This window comes from Misgurnus anguillicaudatus, chromosome 1, assembly GCF_027580225.2.
Source record: "Misgurnus anguillicaudatus chromosome 1, ASM2758022v2, whole genome shotgun sequence".
Lineage (NCBI taxonomy): Eukaryota > Metazoa > Chordata > Actinopteri > Cypriniformes > Cobitidae > Misgurnus > Misgurnus anguillicaudatus.
In genome coordinates this window covers 6,891,382-6,908,217 of record NC_073337.2, presented here as the reverse complement: position 1 = coordinate 6,908,217, position 16,836 = coordinate 6,891,382, and the positions used below count along the sequence as shown (strand labels likewise).

Here is a 16,836-nt window from a genome sequence, read left to right as displayed (position 1 = left end):
GTCGGCAAACAAAAATTGTCTGTTAAGGGCTTCTGTAGAAAAATGGCGGCACAAAATGGCGACTTCCATGTAAGGGGACCCTCTGTGTATGTAGATAAAAAGGTCTCGTTCTTAGGTAACAAACACATAACGGTTCATTATGAAAGGTCTTTATACCCCCCTGATAATATAGTTTTGTATATTATTTTGCATTTCTGTCAAGAGATCCTTCTAAAAATTACACACTGCACCTTTAAGAGAAAAAAAAATTAAATATTTCAGTACATGTCAGTATAAATTAACTAAAATTCAGCATAAGCATGTAACCTCACCCAAATTGTGAACTAAAGAGAAACAGATGCAAGTTTGAGCTGCAGTATTTTTTTTTTTGGGGAGGGGGATCTGTCAACTTGTGGATTGTTTATAGTTGTCTCTGCATGTTAAAACTGAATTTGAGGAGGAATTTTAACATGCAAACATGACACTTCACACTACATTTAAATCACATGCATTATGTCCCGAGCCACTTTCCTGTTCAATAAATTGATTATTTATTTAATTGTTTGTTGAAATGACCCATTTAACATGATTGAGACACCATGATACCAAATGACAACATATTTCAACATCCTTACTGAAATGAAAGAACATAAATGTTACCAACATACAAGTCCAGAAATGTCACAAACTACAAATTTCTATTATATACAAGTTTTTTCTGTAAATGTATTTATACTATTTAGCATAAGAAAGCCTGGTTGAACAAATGATCTTACAAGTTTGACCAGATACATGACTTTTTTTATAAAAAAACGAAATAGTCATGTTTAAACTGCAGTTTGCCCTGCAATATTAAGGGCTTTTGGGTTCGAGTTTCTTGCGACCACGGGTTTGGTCAAAGCTCCTTTTGCGATCCGAACGCTCGTCCAGGTGAATTCTCTCGTGTTTCTTCAGAGGCCCGGCGAACTTAAAGCTCTTCCCACAATGCGAGCACTGCCACGGCCGCTCGCCCGTGTGGCTAAGCATGTGGTTCTTTAGGTGAGAAGAGTGCTTGTAAGTCTTTCCACATCTCTCGCAGGTGAACGGACGTTCGCCCGTGTGAACGCGTTCGTGTCTCTTCATGTTACCGATCTGCGAGAAGGCTTTTCCGCACATCTTGCAACGAAACGGACGCTCCCCCGTGTGTATACGCAGGTGGCACCTTAGCATCTCCGGTCCTGCAAAAGTCTTGTGACAAAGTGTGCACGGGATTTTCATTCTGGGTCTTTCGTGGTTACGTTGATGCTTTTTCAGGTCGAACATGTACACGAAGGACTTGCCGCAGATGGAGCACAGGTACTGCCGCTCGCCTGCGTGATAACCTTTGTGTCGTCTGAGGAGACTGGCGTAAATGAAACTTTTCCCACACTGGTTACACTGGTATGAGCGCTCCATGGAATGATAGCGGGCATGGATGGATAGCTTAAATGCTGTCGGGAAGCTCTTGTCACAGTGAGGGCACTGGTGGAGGTTTTCCGAGGTGTGGCATTCGCGATGAATCTTTAAGTACGAGCCCTGGGAAAAGCTCTTGCCACAGATGGTGCACTTGTATGGTTTCTCGCCCGTGTGCACCCGTATGTGCTTGATGAGGTCTGCTTTCTTGCGGAAAGTCTTGATGCACTGCGTGCATTTGAAAGGTCTGGTGACCGAATGGGTTTTGATGTGATTGGTCAGGAAGCTCAAGCACCTAAAGCTTTTTCCGCAGTCCGAACACTGGAATGGGCGCTCGCCTGTGTGAGTGCGCATGTGATTCCTCAGAAGACACTCAAAGCGAAACTCTTTGTGGCACTCTGAACACGCGTGTCTTTTTTCTTCCTGTGCTGTCTGGGATTCAGTCGTTGCGGCCGATTGCTTTTTGGCAAATGTGATTCTAGGTGGACTGGTCTTTCTGTGAATGATGGACTTTACAGATGGAGGTCTTTCTATGACAGGAACGTAGATCATCTCCTCCCTTACGATCTCAACTGGATTCGGAGGCAAGACCGGTAGAGAGATGCCCTTTCCTGTTAACTCGGAGATCCACTGCTCTAAACTGACCTGCCTCACACCAGCAGTTTCTGCCATATCTGGTTGTTCCAGAAACTGCAGTTGGGTCTCCTCCCCCTCATTTTCCAACTCGGATACAACCACGGTGGAGCCGTCCGCAGTGATGTAGATCTGCTGGACTTCACAAATCTCTGAATCCTTCTCTTCATCAAGGGTCTCTTCTTGTAAACCATTCTCCACTTCTTCAGTGGTGGCTACGGCTGTAAACTCCTCGCTGTCAGCTAAAGGTTCAGCTTCCTCTGTATAACTCTGAGAGGGACTCAATACTGTGATGGATGCGTGATCAGATTCTGTTTGGATCTCTGTTCCTGAAGATTCAATAATAAAAGTCTCTTGTGCAATGGAAGTGGGAGGCAAACTTTCCTCGTGTTCAATGGTAAAATCTTGTGAGACTGTCTCTTGTTCGACCGGATGAGGCAAACAAACTACTTCAGTTCCTGAAGGAATTGACACTGAAACAAAAGAAAGAAATAAAATATTAGGAGATATTCTAATAATGTTCTGGAAACAATATCAATTAAACGAATACAACATTAAGAATCTTAAGAAGTTATATTTCACCTCAAATTTAAAGGGGCCATGGCACAAGACTTTTTTAAGATGTCAAATAAATCTTTGGTGTCCCCAGAGCACATAAGTGAAGTTTTAGCTCAAAATACCATATAAATTATTTATTATAGCATGTTAAAATTGCCACTTTGTAGATGTGTCCTTTAAAATGCAAATGAGCTGATGAAATTCAAACACTGATCACAATGATGGTGGTTTGTCACTCAATTGTGCTTTTCTCTGCACTAAATGGCAGTGCTGTGGTTGGATAGTGCAGATTAAGGGTAATAAGAGCTCCTTATGACATCATAAGGAGAGCCAAATTTCAACTACCTATTTTTTCATGTGCTTGTAGAGAATGGTTTACCAAAACTAAGTTACTGCGTTGATCTTTTTCACACATCATTTTCTAGGTTGATAGAAGCACATAGGACCCAATCATAGCACTTAAACATGGAAAAAGTCAGATTTTCATGCCATGGCCCCTTTAATACATTTCACAGAAATGTGACACATCAGAAAAACTCACATTCACTTATAACTCTCTGTGGTTGTTCGTTGTGTCTGTTGTGGAGTCTTCTGGTTTTAAAGTGTTGGAGCACATCCTTGATTTCAGCTGGATCTGAAAGCGGCTGCACAATCTCCTCCATCATAGACAGACCGCCACATAACCGCGAGGCTGTCTGAGGAAATACACAAAGTCCCCAACAGAAGGCCTTATCAATAACTTTAAAAGGTGTCGTCTATAGCCTGTACATGTCATGCATACTACAGATAATTCCTTATGCATGCATGCGCTAAATTAGGCAGGGGGACCCACCTCTTTAAGGTTGGGCACAGGTAGCAGATCCTCCACTCCAGACAGGAAGTCCCATGCAAGGCTTTGTACTACTGCATCATATCCAGGCCCATATTCTAGAGGAAAGACATGCTGAGGACAGAAAAACCGCCAAATTAAGATAGGGTCTCTAGAAGAAAACATACAATAAAGAATATATATATATTTAAGTCTTACCTGGATAAACTCTTCTTTCTTTTCTGTACTTTCTAAGATGCTGTGCACCATTCTAATAAATTTGTTATTGATGATCTCACTTTCTACATCTTTACACTGCAACAAAAAGAAAGAAATGTTGAGAATGAATTACTTTTTGTATATGGATAGTGGTACAGAAAAATATAATATATATAAAAATATAATATAATGGTAATATTTACTTTATGTGTTAGGTTTCGAAGAGAATCCAAATGTGCCTGAATAATCCAGAGATCTGGCGTTTTATCTTTCAGACAAAGCTCCAGAATCACCTATAAGGACATCAGAAGTTCATGTTTCCTATTAAGTCAAATTATGTTTAATACTTTAATTTAATCAAAGGAGCCTTACTTTTTTCCGCAGGCAAAAGATGAGTTTATTAACCAGACTTCGGCTCATGATGTCTGGAACGGTCTCGATCACAAGCATCACAAACTGCTCGAACTTTCCATACTGTGTCACATTACGACGCTGAATCACCTGCCATAAAAATGCTGACATCAGCCGGAGAGGAGGTACAACCAGACGCAGGGCAGAGAGAGGGAGAACAGGGACTGCAGGGGAAATAACAGAAAAATAAGACACGAGGCAAAGAAAAATTAATAGACTGGTAATTACTAATAACTAATTGAACGATTGTACCTGCATTCACATCATCTGGTACACAAGAAATGAACGATATGTTGTAAGTGCAGATCTTAAGTTTACAAAAAAAGTGCATGCCTTTAGAACAGTCAGCTGAAAATAAACCGTTTAAAAATCCCCCATGCATAAACATGAACCTTAACATGCATAATACAAATGACCACAAATTAACTTTTAATTTTGTTTACTTTAAATGTCAACAGGAACTTGAACTTTATTACTACTTGTAAGCTTTATTGCTACTTATAAACCGAAGTTTACTTTAAAACAAAGTGTATTTTACTTTGTGTTCTATTAACTTAAATTCTTTTGAATTTACACTTGAGAAATAATTTGAGGAAATAATTTCATCACAAACACATGCATGCACAATAATAATAATAAAATAAAATATTTTTTTTTCAAGGCACCTCTTTAAAACATTACATTATTATAAAGAAATGTCTTGAGTGCGTGTGGTGTACATGTGTGTAAGCAACTTTAACAGGATTGGTTGTGCTAGCTTCACTCTCTTAGCATTTAGCTCGCAAGCTAAACAACTTACCGATCTCCCGACTCGCTACGTTCAGGATTTCCATTATTAGCGTTTAAAGTAAATATGTATGCGTGCTTTAATCCAACGCTGAACCCCTCATTCCTCTGATTTAAACAGTTAAAACTGATTACTGGGTAAAGACTGTCGTGAAGTTGACCGAAGCAACGAACAACAACGTTTAACCGGATATGGACGGCGGAAGTGCGTCATCGTCCGCGCTTTTTGAGATTAGCTTGTCTGGTCTGGTCTGAGGTCTGCTACCCGCAACAGGTTTGGCGGAGAAGGCAACGTCTAGATTTACTTAAATTAATAATAGTAATATATTTTGTAATATATTACTAATGAGCCATTTTATAGTATGGCACCAAACGCTATTGAAGCAGACGTGGCATGCAACTTACAGAAGCCACATTTTATAAGAAGTCTCACTCAGTCCAAGTGTAAGTACCATAAAACACCTTAAAGTATGTATGTTGCTAAAAAAATTTAAAATGGTTAAATGCTAAAAGTAGTTGATCAGATAGAAAGAGCTTGAAAAAAGCTTTTAAATGAGACCAAGATCATGTTTATGGTTTCAAGAATAACAAAATACCGGTAACGTTACTGGCCATTTGAAACTCGAAAATCGTCACTTTATTTTGTCCCATGTTTTCCATTAAAATTCAAGAAAATGTGTGACAGAATCATGAAAATTATAAAGTTTAAAATTATAACTTTTTTAATTTTTGATATATTGACCTGAATCTTTCAGGATACGTTTTCAGGATTGCCACATCCTCTACATATTCTACTTCTGAAAAGTCAGATATATATATAAAAAAACACTAATTCACCAACACTCTTTATTCAGAATATCGCTAATAACCCCAAGATTGGCTCCAAGATCTCGTTTGTTTTTAACCAAAGGGTTTCGTATGTAAACTCTTTTACATGTTTTAGATCAAAAACAAAAATATTAAATTCATAACTATTTTATTGTTTTACATTTACATTACAGACACTCAATATATTCAGACATCTACTACATGGCAATGCGGCTGCTTCACATTCTTTGTTCATTCAAGCAGATTTTGGCGGTGGTAAAACTCCTGTGATCGTCGTTTAAATTTATTAAAATTTCGTTCCCTAGTAGTTTAGCAATTTAACTAAATGTCTTTACAATTTCAAGAATTTCTTTACTAATTTCTTTAACAACGACGATTTTACAAACAACAGACTTTGGGGAGCTCGCACGGCCAGTAGTTAAACATGAAAGGTGACTGAAAACGAGAAGGTACATATGGTTCTTCCAGTGGTGTTAACAATAAAAACTCAGAAATTTCGCCATCAACAAACCAACAGAAGCATTCATTTCCACAACACAGCGCGCCACCTGAGGAAATCTTGAGTTTCGTTGAGCGGAACAAAAAAGTCAGCAACATACCTACTTAAAGGAATAGGTGGTTAAATAAATGAAATGTATTCAATTTTGTCGTCCATGCCCTTTAAATGTTGGTTAACCAAAACTTTGTGTGCAAATACTATACAACAGGGGTCTCCAACCTTTTTGTTAGCAAGGGCTAATTTACACAATAGATAAAACGGCAGAATAGCAAAAATCTGGAGGGCTACTTTTTGATATAGCCTAGTCAAAACTTTTAGTTTTACTTGTTGATTTTATTTTAATTTACTTGTTGATATGTTTTAACATTGTTTGAAATGTTAACATACATGAAATAAGCCAAGCTAATATAAAAATATGTATTTAATAAATATTAAAATTAGGGCTAATGGAGTCAGGCTATTAACACAGTGTAGTGCCCTAGGGCAGAGGTCCCCAACCACCGGGTCGCGACCCAGTATCGGGTCGTGGACAAGTTGCCACCGGGTCGCAAGAACGTCCTGAAAAAATGTTATAATAGCTACGTAATAGCTTAATCGGGTATTTTGTACTTTAAGAGCCGACTTTAAATAACATAAATCATTTTCACTTTTGTACAGAGCCGCACTTTCTCTTTTTCGTGGTCGTGCTCTCTATCTCTACCAGCGCAGCGGCAATCACATTGCTGTCAGAGTTTGAGCATACAGTACTTCTAAAACACAATCGATCAAAGTATTGCAGAGGTATGAATTAATGAATCATTAGCAAGATTCGAGCTGCCTTCCAGAACAGCAAGCCAAGTTCGTTTACCGTTAATTAAGACTAAATGGGCAGGCAAACAATGAAAGTAAAAAAACTATCTGCCAAAATATGGTTTTACACGTCTATATAAAATATACTATAAATAAAGCAATTATTAATTTTCCCCCGGTCCGCGAAATTTTTTTAAAGCTGAAACCGGTCCGCGGTGTAAAAAAGGTTGGGGACCTCTGCCCTAGGGTGACCAAATTTGAAGTGCCCCCCCAAAAAATATTTTAAAAGTCTAGTCATTCAAGTCTTCAGATTAACTTTTTTGTTATAACAAGCACTGTAACCCCTGACTGAAAATTTTAGGAGCGCAAGCAGAACATTTAGAGCACACCTTAAATCAGCCTGCAATGCAATTATTCACATTTTCCTCAAAATAACTGCATTACTGAAAAATACTCTATGCAGTTGAGTTTCTGCACATGTCATTATGCACAATTGATGAAACTTTCCGAGTAGTAAGTTATAAACCAAAGAATCGTACAACCCCCTTGGACAAATTCTAGTCATATACATATATAATAATATCAAGATAGCATTTTGTAATGAGATGAGTGGGGTACTTTGTGTAAAAAGCTGCGCGGACGCTTGCGCTTGTGAGACGGATGCGGACACCTGTAAGCATACTAAAAACTGCAGGAAGTTGAGCTGAGGCAAGTCAGAGCTAAACTCTGCAGGACATCGTTCCTCCAAGACCAAGTTTGGGTACCCCTGACATAAGTTTTCTATGAAAAGCATCTACCACCAGGAATTAAACAAATATACATGCAATGAATTTCATATAAGATTAGTGGACCTACAACACCAGTGGATTTTGCCTCCTCAGTACCCCACCCACAATTTCTGCCATATAAAACAATCTAAAGCTTGGCATAAATGTACACTTGTTAGAAAAATAACCAAACACTAAGAAATGTCCGGATTTGTCCACCTGTGGGCAAAGCTTGTAAAAGCAGACAGTGGTCTCCAAGCTCGCACAGAGTCTCAGACAGAGTCTGTGAGTTGCCCGCCAAAGCACATTCTATTTAGGGCCGGATTATCTATAGATGAACACCAGGCAATAGGGGGGCACCAAGGGCTCCAGACTGCGAGGAACGAGTTTTTGGTACCTCGTACCAAGTAGGCCTTCTTGTTAAAAAAATAGCTCGCGTTGTGTCAAAAACTCCATTTGGTCGCAGGCTGGATCCCTTGGTGCCCCCTATGTCCCAGGGCACTCGGCCATTTCCGTCTGTGGACACGCAATACAAATGATTTCTTATTCAAATTTTACTCGACCAGGCCATCAGGGCAGCACTGATTCGTGAAATTTACAGTACATAAAAATATATAGGATAGATGAAGAAATCTAGCGGATACACCATTGCAAATAAATTTTAGAACAAACAAGAAGAAAACAAAGACGTGTTCCGTCTTCGGCTTTAAGACCTTAATGACCTGCTTGTGGTTTGATTAGGGTTGGAAACTCTGCAGGTCACCAGCCCTCCAGGAACGAGTTTGGATACCACGTCATTTGAGATACTTTGTTAAGCACACAAGTCATGAAAGTTGTTGGTCTTGAGGATGACCCACCACAACCCCTTGAAACATTTCAGCTCTTAACACAGCTGATTCAAATCATCAGCAATTTATAAACTGAACGAGGTGTATCAAATATGACCCACATATATAATGCTGAATCCACAGAAGTGTGTTTTTTGTGTGTTTGACTTTTGTGTTTTAAATAGTTAAGAAACCATAAGTAATCATGTCCCCTGTTCCTATCTGTTGGTCTAGCTGTGTCTATATTAAAAAATAATATGAATGTTATAAAAGGCAGATGTCCGTTTTACCTCTGTTAGTCCACAAAAAATTCAAATAAAATAGCCATTATTAGCATATTTCAGATCTGGCAACATTTCAAATGAGTTGTTAGAATAGTTTTTCATTTTGGCTCATTTTATTTCCTGTATTTACTGCAGTGATGCATGAGTTCAAGGGGGAGTACTTGTGAGAGCCTATCACAGATTCATCCCCGTCTTGCAGACGGTTTCTGAGAATTAGATCTATTCATAAAACATTTAATTGGCGGAAGAGACAAACGTGTTTTTTTTTTGTAAAGAATGAATTATGGGGTGAAGGAGACGAGTGGTTTACTGGAGGGGGGCTTACAGTTCCCGAACCATTAAATGTCTGTTGAAGGAGATACTGCTCTGTTTATATTTAGTTATTATGGATCATCACCATAAAATGAGGAAACTGAGAGTTTCTTTGTGTGCACTAGAGACTAATGAGTTTGTATAGATTTTTTGTTTAATTATATTTATTTTGTTACATTTAAGTAATTAAATTGAAGTAATTTCATTTCAGTATGTTTTTGTTGAAATGATGCAAAATCAGATTACAAATTAAGGTTATTGCAGTCAGTGTATATTCAGGTATTATGGCCATTTAGAAGAAAGACATTTATTATAAAACAGATTAAATATCCCATGTTGAGAGTTTATAGATGTTGACTGTGGAGTTTGCTGTTTGGAATTATAAAACTTTGTATTTTTTTGCTTTAGATGAACATAAGAAAACAAAACATGACCATATGGGATACAAGAAATGAATGGAGGTATGTCTAAATCACACATCTATAGACACACACACACACACACACACACACACACACACACACACACATCTATAGACATACACATGCAAATACACATGGGAACCAAAAAATGGAGGATCTATTTTCTGTGTATATCTATTGACATAAACAGGTACATATACACATATATATCTCTATGCACAGATTATATAAATGTGTAATGCTGAATATAAAAGTGAATGGAATATTCCATTTTCTTAAAAGAAAAATCCAGTTAATGTACACACCACCATGTCATCCAAAATGTTGATGTCTTTCTTTGTTCAGTCGAGAAGAAATTATGTTTTTTGAGGAAAACATTGCAGGATTTTTCTCATTTTAATGGACTTTAATGGACACCAACACTTAACACAACACATAACAGTTTTTTTCAACGGAGTTTCAAAGGACTATAAACGATCCCAAACGAGGCATAAGGGTCTTATCTAGTGAAACGATTGTCATTTTTGACAAGAAAAATAAAAATATGCTCTTTTAAACCACAACTTTTCGTCAAGGTCCGATCCAGCGCGACCTAACTTTAATGCGTAGTGACGTAGGGAGGTCACGTGTTACATATATAAAACGCACATTTGCAGACCATTGTGAACAATAAACTGACACAAAGACATTAATTATTCCACATACAACAACGTAGGAATGCTCCTCTTTCAACACACTTGTAAACACTGGGACGGAGTTTCGCGTTTGTCCTCTGTGACCTCTTGACGTCATGACGTATTGCGTGGGGTCACGTTGGCGCATCACGACCGGATCTAGACGAGAAGTTGTGCTTTAAAAGTTTATATTTGTTGTTTTTGTTGTCAAAGGTGACGGTCGTTTTGCTGGGTGGGACCCTTGTGCCTCGTTTGGGATTGTTTATAGTCCTTAAGTGTTGAGTTAGGTATTAATTGTTGGTGTCTATTAAAGTCCATTAAAATGAGAAAAATCCTGCAATGTTTTCCTAAAAAAACATAAGTTCTGCTCAACTGAACAAAGAAAGACATCAACATTTTGGATGACATGGTGGTGAGTAAATTATCTGGATTTTTCTTTGAAGAAAATGGACTATTCCTTTAATCTAAAATGTTCTTAGTGTCTGTTGTATATTACATGTTCAAGTTCAGTTTATTTATATAGCACTTTCCAAACGGTAAGGGGCAGAAGTGCTGAACAGGATAAAAGTATACAATAAGCAACAAGAAGATTAGAGGATAAAACAATATATCAAATAATAGGAAAAAAGAAAGCAGGTAAAAAGTAGTAGTATAATCTAGATGTGAAATTAACGTACTGGGATAAAAAGTGTAAAATAATAAGTAATGGCTAGTTTCAACTATAGGCTTGAGTAAACAGATACGTTTTACACAATTACAATCATATCATGGCCACATATCGATCAGATCAGAGATTTGTGGTTCCTGCACCAGTAGGGGGAGATCTGGGTGCTGTGGGTTAACAGCATCACAGTCATAAAACTACCTAATCCCACTCATACGTCGTCACAGGCGCAGTATAGTCAGCAAGCCATTGCAGAAACAGGGAGCATTTGCGATCAAGAGAGCATAAGAAATGTTTGGAATAAACATTATAATACTGCGAATAGGAGGCAGAGAAGCTGTTAGCGAAGATAAGCGTGCCAAGCGTTCCTCCACTAAAACGATTTATGGTCGAATAAGGGTGTAAGGAGGCGGTGGTGAGTTGATGACCGGTCGTAAAACGCTTGGGAGAGAGATGAGGAGGGACATTAACAGGAGAGAACAAACAACAGCAGCAGGGGAAAGGGAGGAGTAAAAGAGAGGGAGAGAGAGAAACAGCAATAGAGCAAGAGGTTGATAAAGAGTGAGACTGGGCCATGAGCTCTGTGCCACCTTACAACTCGCTGCCGGCTCGGCAAAGTCCACGCCGTGAAAAGGAGTGGGAAAGAGAACTGCTCGGGACAAGAAGACTGTCTTCCCCAGTACAGCCGGCTTGTCCAACCCTACCTTCTGTCTCTCGACGGCCCTCTGCACTTCCCGGATATCTGCTGTCCCCCTCGCAAGAGTACGCTGATCAACAGCAACGTCTTTCATTATCGCTGTGCTCGGAGGCCTCGCTGGCGCCCGCTGTGCCTGCAGTGGGCGTTGCTCCACCGTGCTGCCGGGCGGTGGGAGTCATGCCCTTGCTGCGCCTTGCGCTTCTGATTTTCAGCTTCCTCTTTTGGGCGGCAGGACTTGCGATCTTCACCCTGGGGATATGGGCACAAGCGTCACTATCCGACTACATGCTGCTGTCAGCCAACCGTTACCCCAATGCCCCCACCATCTTGTTAGGCACAGGGGCTGCGGTGACTGCATGGGGCTTTTTAGGGTGTTTAGGAGTGGCTGCCAACCTGCCTTACCTTCTGCGGGCATATGGCTTCTTCCAGCTGGCTATGCTCATAGGTGGACTAGCTGCTGGTCTTTCGGGGCTGTTCTACAGGGAGGATATTGCCGAAGGGTTTCGTAGTGGACTGCAGAAAGCTGTATTGGAATACGGAGAAGATGAGGGCCGCGCAGATGCGCTGGATAGCCTCCAAAGGTCACTAAAATGCTGTGGGGCCGAGGGCTGGCGTGATTGGCTCGTGTCTGAATGGGCCACCCAAGATGGTATTTACTCATCAGGACGTTCAGAAAATGACTCTGTGGCCGTTTCACTACCAGACAGTTGCTGTGTACGGCGCAGAGGCTGCCGAAACAGACCTTTGCCAGAGAACGGACTTGAGAACGTTGATCCGGCAGGGATTCATGTCCACGGTTGTTTTCGCAAAGTCTTCAGCTTGGTAAATGACAATGTCTTTCATATAGCCGCGACAGTTTTGGGTCTTGCCTTCACTCAGGTGGCAGGTATCGCCCTTGCATGCCTGCTTGCCAATCGTCTTAGGCCCAGACTGCGAAGACAAGGACACTGATATGAAAAACGCAGTAAATCAATCGGCCAGAATGTTCTTCTCTGCCTGTGCTTTTATATTAGATGTTTATGTTTGTATTGGACCAAGAAGCTTTGAACTGTGCATGATAATCTGGTTATTCAATCCTTCACGACAGCATGGATAAAACTGCACAACATGGGAACCCTAACAGCATTTTGGCTCTGCTTCATATACTGTAGCAACATTTTCTTTATTAGACACATACTGTAAATTTAGTCAAGTCAAAAACTGGATTTATGCTATATAGATAGATTTGTGGCAGTAGATTTAATTGATTATTGAGGTAGATAGTTTAAACATGAATCTGTTATGTATATTTAACTTGGATTGTTGCATGTGTTTGTCCAGTAAAGTAATGCAAGTAAAAAACATATACATACATGTTTACACATCAAGGCATTGGGTTGAGTCTTGTAATGCGAAGATCAGTGGGTAGCATCATTTATTGTTTGTGAACATTTTTTATATTACTGAGTAACATCTGATATGATCTTATGTAGCTTGTCTATACTGTAATGATTATATTTGATTATATCCAAACTTATTTGCTCCTAAATAGTTCATTTTCAGGTAAATTTACGTTGATTATACAAATACTGACAATTAAAAGAAAAATGCTAAATTGTTGAGTTTATAATAATGAACTGCATTGAAGTGGGATCATAGAGGCTAAGGTTGGGAAACTTGTCACCTGAGATGTTTGGTTTATATTTGGTTCTCCAGTCAGTGGTAAAGCATTACGTTGTAAATGTATTTTTTAAATAATATTTTTGTGTCCTACTCTTATAAAGTACTATTGAGACCATCAGCATGCTATTAAATCTACAATGCACTTAAAAAAACATGCACGAATCTGTCTGACCAAATACTGAGCACAAAGAAGATTGACCTTACTTTGCTGTTTACAGAAGTAGCAGACCACAACTTAATCTGTATCTTCAATTAAATTTGTTTTTGAAAGGTTATATTTCTTTGTTATTGTCTCAGTTCCGATTATAAGCGTAGGATAATGTTTGGGATGTCGGGCGGTCAATGTCATCTGTCTTCAATGACCTGAAAATGTGGATTAATAGTCAGCCTACATACAGGGATGATTACTTTCGGATGAGACTTGAAAATTTATTACAGTAGTAAACTGCAGATAGATAGATGTTTATCATTAATTATCATACTGTATGACATAATAGGCTGTGTACATGCATTATCATTGCTAGCTGAGATTGACTTATCTTGTTAGAACTTAATATATTAAAGCAAATTTATGGCAATTAGAAATTGTTTTAATTTAAACATTTTTGTATTTGACAATGTTTTCTTATACCAAACTGTTTAATAGAAAATTGTAGAATGTAATTGTATTTAAACCTTTTTATATAAACTATGATATACATTTAATTTTGAGACTGTAAAGTAAACCACCTTACAAAGGCATAAAGAGAGTGATGTCTAAATGAAAATCTTGTAGTTTATGCACAAACTATACTACTTGCATATCAATACTTATCAATATAAAGAGAGTGTATACTGGCATTTCAATACAAATGCAGTGTGTGAAAAAAACCCAAGTAGAGTTGGGTAAAAATCTCAATACAAATGTTGTAGCCAAACATGAGAATGCTTGATATGACTAAGCTTTGAGGTCAGATTCATTGGTCACACTCAATGCAAAATACTTTGCATTATTTAGTGTGCATAACAAATCCTTCATGCAGCACATTGTGTTTTGAATAATATTTAAAGCAGCTATTAGTGTGATGCATAGGTTACACATTAGGTAAGCCTTACTTATATTAAAGGCAAACACATAAGAAATGAAATAATAATATGTTATAACTATTAATTATTTTATAACTATATCGAACAGTCTTCATGTCCTGTCTTCTTTGCTCTCACGGTTTATGTTTTAGATTATAATGTCAGCAAAAGGTCCATAATGACTTGAGTGAAGAAACACTGAACTTTTAAACTTTCCAACTTAATTTAAAAAAAAATATATTTTCTGACTCTAGACTTTGTAAATGACAATGTCTTTCATACTGCTGCAACAGTTTTGGGCCTTACCTTCACTCAGGTGGCAGGTATCAACCTTGCATGCCTGCTTACAAATGTCAAAACTGGATTTGTGCTATATAGATTTGTGGCAGTAGATTTAATTGATTATTGAGGTAGATAGTTTAAACATGAATCTGTTATGTATATTTAGCTTGGATTGTTGCTTGTGTTTGTCCAGTACAGTAATGCAAGTAAAAACCTATACATACATGTGTACACATCAAGTCATACCTTGTCTTAAGTCTTGTAATGCAAGATCAGCGGGTAGCATCCTTTATGTTTGTGAACATTTTTTAAATTACTGAGTAACATCTTATATGATCTTATGTAGCTTGTCTATACTCTTGGTTCTTATGCATTCTGTAAATTGTGTTTCTATCACAAGAAACTTGACCAGCAGTGACTATAGTGATTATATTTGATTATATCCAAACGTATTTGCTCTTGAATAGTTCATTGGCAGGTAAATGTACATTGATTATACAAATACTGACATTAAAAAGAAAGAAAAGAAAAATGCAAAATGGTTGAGTTTATAAAAATGAACTGCATTCAATGGGATTATAGAGGCTAAGGCTGGGAAACTTGCCACCTAAGATATTTGGTGTATATTTGGTACTCGGATCAGTGGTATAGCATTACATTAGCAGCGCAAAATTTAATTTGTTTGAACAGAGTTAAAGGAATATTCCATTTTCTTAAAAGAAAAATCCAGATAATTTACTCACCACCATGTCATCCAAAATGTTGATGTCTTTCTTTGTTCAGTCGAGAAGAAATTATGTTTTTTGAGGAAAACATTGCAGGATTTTTCTCATTTTAATGGACTTTAATAGAGCCCAACATTTAATACTTAACTCAACACTTAACAGTTTTTAACGGAGTTTCAAAGGACTATAAACGATCCCAAACGAGGCATAAGGGTCTTATCTAGCAAAACGATTGTCAATTTTGACATGAAAAATAAAAAATATGCTCTTTTAAACCACAACTTTTTGTCTAGGTCCGGTCCAGTGCGACCTAACGTAAATGCGTAGTGATGTAGGGAGGTCACGTGTTACATATGAAGAGTTTGGTTCCAAAACGCGATAAACGCCATTTTTGAAAAAAATGAGTTACTGCCAAAATCAGTATTATATCAGGTCAGTATTTAAAAGTAAATAATTAATTTTCCCCAAAATCCAATATCCGCTGTGTTATTCTGTCATCTTTTCTCCCTTTTTCCCAAAATGCGATAAACGCCACTCCTCCTTTTTTACAGAACGCAATAAATCCATTCCAGAAATTACAGCCCACCGTTCACGCACTGTTCACAAACAATGGTGGCGCGCTGAGTACACGGAGTCCAAGTTTTCCTCATCTACTTTGTACTTCGTGATCAACAAACAAAAGCTAAATAATACTTTAATGGCATTGATAAACCTGTGGTTGTTTTCTGTGACGGGAAAGATTGTCATCAACATCTAATAATTTACGCGAAGCACTCGTGAGACTGGTGCTTATCTTCCGATTTATTGCGTTTTGGAACCAAACTCTTCATATATAAAACGCACATTTGCGGACCATTGTAAACAATAAACTGACACAAAGACATTAATTATTATCAGTTGACATACAACAACGTAGGAACGGTCCTCTTTCAACACACTTGTAAACATTGGGGCGGAGTTTCGCGTTCGTCCTCTGTGACCTCTTGACGTCCTGACGTATTGCGTCGGGTCACGCTAGCGCATCACGACCGGATCTAGACGAGAAGTTGTGGTTTAAAAGAGCATTTTTTTTATTTTTCTTGTCAAAAATGACAATCGTTTCGCTAGATAAGACCCTTATGCCTTGTTTGGGATCGTTTATAGTCCTTTGAAACTCCGTTGAAAAAAACTGTTTAGTGTTGAGTATTAAATGTTGGGCTCTATTAAAGTCCATTAAAATGAGAAAAATCCTGCAATGTTTTCCCCAAAAAACACAATTTCTTCTCGACTGAACAAAAAAAAGACATCAACATTTTGGATGACATTGTGGTGAGTAAATTATCTGGATTTTTCTTTTAAGAAAATGGACTATTCCTTTAACACACATACTAATACAATGTATACCCTGTTGCTTTGGAAAAAAACATGTGCCAAATACATAAATGGTTTAAAGTAATATTTTTGTGTCCTACTCTTATAAAGTACTATTGAGACCATCAGCATGTATTTTAAATCTACAATGCACTTAAAAAAAA

At 38.0% G+C, this 16,836-nt stretch overlaps 2 protein-coding genes across 2 annotated transcripts; one reads left to right on the top strand and one right to left on the bottom strand.

Moving 5' to 3' along the window:
- Positions 1-506: 506 nt before the first annotated feature.
- LOC129431821 (uncharacterized) lies at positions 507-5,021 on the bottom strand. Its single transcript, XM_055189897.2, has 7 exons — positions 4,839-5,021; positions 4,001-4,203; positions 3,832-3,921; positions 3,629-3,724; positions 3,434-3,544; positions 3,143-3,296; positions 507-2,516 (listed from the first exon to the last, which is right to left on the bottom strand). The coding sequence occupies exons 1-7, from the start codon at positions 4,870-4,872 to the stop codon at positions 832-834; spliced, it is 2,373 nt and encodes a 790-aa protein (XP_055045872.2). The 5' UTR covers positions 4,873-5,021; the 3' UTR covers positions 507-831.
- Positions 5,022-5,062: 41 nt separating this feature from the next.
- On the top strand, positions 5,063-13,368 carry LOC129431828 (tetraspanin-7-like). The gene is made up of 3 exons (XM_073858445.1): positions 5,063-5,269; positions 9,540-9,592; positions 11,290-13,368. Exon 3 carries the CDS (start codon positions 11,466-11,468, stop codon positions 12,537-12,539), a length of 1,074 nt encoding a protein of 357 aa, XP_073714546.1. The 5' UTR covers positions 5,063-5,269; positions 9,540-9,592; positions 11,290-11,465; the 3' UTR covers positions 12,540-13,368.
- The last annotated feature ends 3,468 nt before the right edge of the window (positions 13,369-16,836 follow it).

Coding starts and splice junctions, on each gene's coding strand:
- LOC129431821 (XM_055189897.2), bottom strand. CDS start 4,872: ATGGAAATCCTGAACGTAGCGAGTCGGGAGATCG. Junction 4,204..4,838: donor CGTAGCGAGTCGGGAGATCG/GTAAGTTGTTTA, acceptor TTTCCCCTGCAG/TCCCTGTTCTCCCTCTCTCT. Junction 3,545..3,628: donor AGAAAGAAGAGTTTATCCAG/GTAAGACTTAAA, acceptor TTCTGTCCTCAG/CATGTCTTTCCTCTAGAATA.
- LOC129431828 (XM_073858445.1), top strand. CDS start 11,466: ATGAGCTCTGTGCCACCTTACAACTCGCTGCCGGCTCGGCAAAGTCCA.